At 52.3% G+C, this 1975-nt stretch overlaps 1 protein-coding gene across 1 annotated transcript; it reads right to left on the reverse strand.

Annotated features, from left to right (window-relative positions):
- Positions 1-320: 320 nt before the first annotated feature.
- Positions 321-1732, reverse strand: LOC101771996 (protein LURP-one-related 8). The gene is made up of 2 exons (XM_004962423.4): positions 1322-1732; positions 321-1196 (listed from the first exon to the last, which is right to left on the reverse strand). Exons 1-2 carry the CDS (start codon positions 1589-1591, stop codon positions 795-797), a joined length of 672 nt encoding a protein of 223 aa, XP_004962480.1. The 5' UTR covers positions 1592-1732; the 3' UTR covers positions 321-794.
- Between the last annotated feature and the right edge of the window lie 243 nt (positions 1733-1975).

The raw sequence follows: 1975 nt of genomic DNA on the forward strand, positions 1-1975 counted from the left end.
AACAAAAATGGCAGCATGCATGGCTTAACCTGTCCTAACTCCTAACCGTCAAACATGGATCTGATTTTCCATGGAATATGAATCTCACAGGTTCTGCTGTCCAGAAATTAAGGAACTGTGAAATGAGGTTTCATCTATTATTTTGTTCCACAAAATAGTCAACAGGGCATGTGTTTCTGCAACAGTTGCTCGGTAGAGTTTCCAACACCAATATGATGTCTAAACGAGACGAAGAATCTAGGATTATTACAACTTCTAGAAGTTAATTTGTTCACTTTAGATCCAGCTTAAGCAGAGCATCATCCAACAGACCAACACAATAGATTCAAATGCATGTAACCATAGTTCAGTAACAGAATGTTGTACAACAATAGGTCACCACAATTTCCTTCTGAAAGGAAACAAAAAGATTGGACTTCCATGTACATCACACATAACTTCGATGCCTGGATCATTTGATCTATACATCCATCACCTTCTCCTATGTGTGCAAATTTATTTTGACCAACAAATAAAAAGAAACCCGGCACATATAGAACACCTCAATATGGCCGCCATCCATACCCATACGACCTCTAGATCCTAAACCCAAACATAAAAGCATCGCGCCCCTACAAATGCTTCCATCATCATAGATGAGACAACAACGTTGAAGCATAAAAAAAGGACGCATCAATCGCTACAGCAATCAGAAGATGCTGCTTTGCTTTGTGCCCAAACTTTACACCATGCGGGGCGCACCATTGACGTGCGGAGTGTTGCAAGATCCGTGCATGTAAATCCCCCGGCAATGTTCAGGACGCGTTCATCTGGTCGAGGAGGATGACGACGGCCATGGCCAGGGCCGGCTCGAAGCCCGGCTGCACCACAAGGCAGAACACGTCCGGCCCGACGGCGGCCTCCTTCTGGCACACCGTAGCGACTCGTCGCCGCTGCTCGCCGCCTGAGACAGAGGAGGCGAACACATCGAGGCTGCGCCCGGCGTACGAGCCCTCCACGTCGTACCGGCAGCTGGGCGCGGCTCCAGCGTCCGTGCTGCAGGACGGCCTGCGAGCCGGGGAAAGGTGGGCCAGGCTCCTGGTCGGGCGAAGACTCACGTGCCGCCGGGCCGTGAACCGCTTCGGCGGCGCAGCCGCCGACGGGGACGCGGCCGCATCGCCGTCGTAGATGAGCCACTCGTCCGCCAAGCTCAGCTTCTGGAAGATCACGAGACCAATATACCAAATCAATCAAGATTTCTTCTTCCCAGGAAGTTTTTATCCAGCCAAGAAATCCTATCATGCCGTGGGGAAGAAACAGAGCACAAGAATTGGAGGAGTACCTTGCGGCGGATGGTGAGGAGGCCATGGCCGTCAGCGTCCATGAGCACGACCTCGCGGGGCGAGCCGCCGCCGTAGGTCTCGACGCGGTACACGAGGTTGCCCTTGCAATCGAACACCGTGAACCCCTTACCGTTGAACAGCAGCGACCGCCGCCACACTGTCAGCGACACCGCCTCCCCCTTCTCCTCCTCCACTGCCGCCGCCGCCGAAGGAGCAGCTGCGGCTACTGCTCCCGCCGCTGTCGCGGCGTTTGGGTGAACCTTTGTCATGGACGCTTGGATGCGTGTGGATGCTATGCTGACGTTGGTGCTTGCAACTTGCAAGGAGCTCCTCGCGGGAGGTCAGAGAAGAACAGAGGAGGCCGGTGTGTATGCGCGGTGAGGTGAGCGATGATGGCAGGGGACAACACTGTGTGTGCTCTGAATTTATAGATGGGGAAGGCGCGTGGACGGAAATGCCCTTGTGAATTCTGGAGGATTTGCACAGTGTGCCACAGTGGTGACGTGAGGTTTTCAGCTTTTTGGCTTTCTGCATCCGGGGTCAAAAGGACGGCTGGTTGGTTAATGGTTGGTGACTTGGTGTCCTTCGTGGTGTTAGTTCACTAAAAACGTCTATTTGCTTTCTTTATTTATTAAAAAAATATTATGTTTTCT

The sequence above is a fragment of the Setaria italica genome, chromosome III (assembly GCF_000263155.2).
Source record: "Setaria italica strain Yugu1 chromosome III, Setaria_italica_v2.0, whole genome shotgun sequence".
Taxonomy (NCBI): Eukaryota; Viridiplantae; Streptophyta; class Magnoliopsida; order Poales; family Poaceae; genus Setaria; species Setaria italica.

Excerpts from the sequence above, each read along its gene's own strand:
- LOC101771996 (XM_004962423.4), bottom strand. The coding sequence starts at position 1,591 with ATGACAAAGGTTCACCCAAACGCCGCGACAGCGGCGGGAGCAGTAGCC. Across the intron at positions 1,197-1,321 it reads TCCTCACCATCCGCCGCAAG|AAGCTGAGCTTGGCGGACGA; the intron begins GTACTCCTCCAA and ends GTGATCTTCCAG.